Source organism: Myotis brandtii, unplaced genomic scaffold (genome assembly GCF_000412655.1).
Source record: "Myotis brandtii unplaced genomic scaffold, ASM41265v1 scaffold1162, whole genome shotgun sequence".
Taxonomy (NCBI): Eukaryota; Metazoa; Chordata; class Mammalia; order Chiroptera; family Vespertilionidae; genus Myotis; species Myotis brandtii.
The window spans coordinates 613,108-614,889 of NW_005354021.1; the positions used below are offsets into that span (position 1 = coordinate 613,108).

At 63.2% G+C, this 1,782-nt stretch overlaps 1 protein-coding gene across 1 annotated transcript in view; it reads left to right on the forward strand.

The window, feature by feature from the left end:
* The window catches only part of FZD7 (frizzled class receptor 7), a gene marked incomplete at its 5' end in the record, with an annotated part of 5,151 nt that overhangs the window by 459 nt on the left and 2,910 nt on the right, over positions 1-1,782 (forward strand). Inside the window, one exon of the mRNA XM_005858242.2 lies at positions 2-1,187. Coding sequence (XP_005858304.2) covers positions 2-1,187 — 1,186 coding nt within the window. The remainder of the gene's footprint in view (position 1; positions 1,188-1,782) is intronic.

The window sequence follows — 1,782 nt, forward strand, 5'->3', positions numbered from 1 at the left end:
CCTACCCCACCGCGCCCTACTTGCCCGACCTGCCCTTCACCGCGCTGCCCCCGGGGGCGGCTGATACCAGGGGCAGGTCCTCCTTTCCCTTCTCATGCCCCCGGCAGCTCAAGGTCCCCCCCTACTTGGGTTACCGTTTCCTGGGCGAGCGCGACTGCGGCGCCCCGTGCGAGCCTGGCCGCGCCAACGGCCTCATGTACTTTAAGGAGGAGGAGAGGCGCTTCGCCCGCCTCTGGGTGGGCGTGTGGTCGGTGCTGTGCTGCGCCTCCACGCTCTTCACGGTCCTCACCTACCTGGTGGACATGAGGCGCTTCAGCTACCCCGAGCGGCCCATCATCTTCCTGTCGGGCTGCTACTTCATGGTGGCCGTGGCGCACGTGGCCGGCTTCCTGCTGGAGGACCGCGCCGTGTGCGTGGAGCGCTTCTCCGACGACGGCTACCGCACGGTGGCGCAGGGCACCAAGAAGGAGGGGTGCACCATCCTCTTCATGGTCCTCTACTTCTTCGGCATGGCCAGCTCCATCTGGTGGGTCATCCTGTCGCTCACCTGGTTCCTGGCGGCCGGCATGAAGTGGGGCCACGAGGCCATCGAGGCCAACTCGCAGTACTTCCACCTGGCGGCGTGGGCGGTGCCCGCGGTCAAGACCATCACCATCCTGGCCATGGGCCAGGTGGACGGGGACCTGCTCAGCGGGGTGTGCTACGTGGGCCTGTCCAGCGTGGACGCGCTGCGGGGCTTCGTGCTGGCGCCCCTGTTCGTCTACCTCTTCATCGGCACGTCCTTCCTGCTGGCCGGCTTCGTGTCGCTCTTCCGCATCCGCACCATCATGAAGCACGACGGCACCAAGACCGAGAAGCTGGAGAAGCTCATGGTGCGCATCGGCGTCTTCAGCGTGCTCTACACCGTGCCCGCCACCATCGTGCTGGCCTGCTACTTCTACGAGCAGGCCTTCCGCGAGCACTGGGAGCGCACCTGGCTGCTGCAGACCTGCAAGAGCTACGCGGTGCCCTGCCCGCCCGGCCACTTCCCGCCCATGAGCCCCGACTTCACCGTCTTCATGATCAAGTACCTGATGACCATGATCGTGGGCATCACCACCGGCTTCTGGATCTGGTCTGGCAAAACCCTACAGTCGTGGCGCCGCTTCTACCACAGACTCAGCCACAGCAGCAAGGGGGAGACTGCGGTATGAGCCCTGCCCCCTCTGCCCCCCACTCCTTAATAGAGGGAAAGGCGCGGGAGGGAAAGAACTTCTAAATGGGGGGCTTGTTCCTGAACCTCCTCCCCCTCCAAGGAGAAGTGACCTGGAAGGGAAAAGGTTTCTGTGGGTGTGGGACGAGGTTTGGAAAGGAGGCCTGAGTGGGAAGACGGTTTGGATGAAAGGACTTCTGGCAAAGACTTGCAGGCTAATGATGATGATCCTAATAACGATGGTGTTTGTCATGGACGGTACGGACGGCCTGGGCCTGTGGAGAGGAGTGAGACCAGCAGGGAGTGCTGAGTGTCTCCCAGCTCCGGCTGCCCTGGGGCTGTGAGCGATTCCCCTGCTGCTAGACCAGCGGCCTGTCCTCACTCCCGTGAGGCCCGGGTGAAAGGTACAGCTCTGTCTGTGGCGGCCGCTTTGTTGAAAAAGGGTGGACTCCCTGCGGTGCCCTTGTCAAGCGGTGGTCAAACCATAATCTCTTTTCACTGGGGCCAAACTGGAGCCCAGATGGGTTAATTTCCAGGGTCAGACATTACAGTCCACAGTCTCTCCTCCCCTGCCCCCTCCCGCCTGTTGC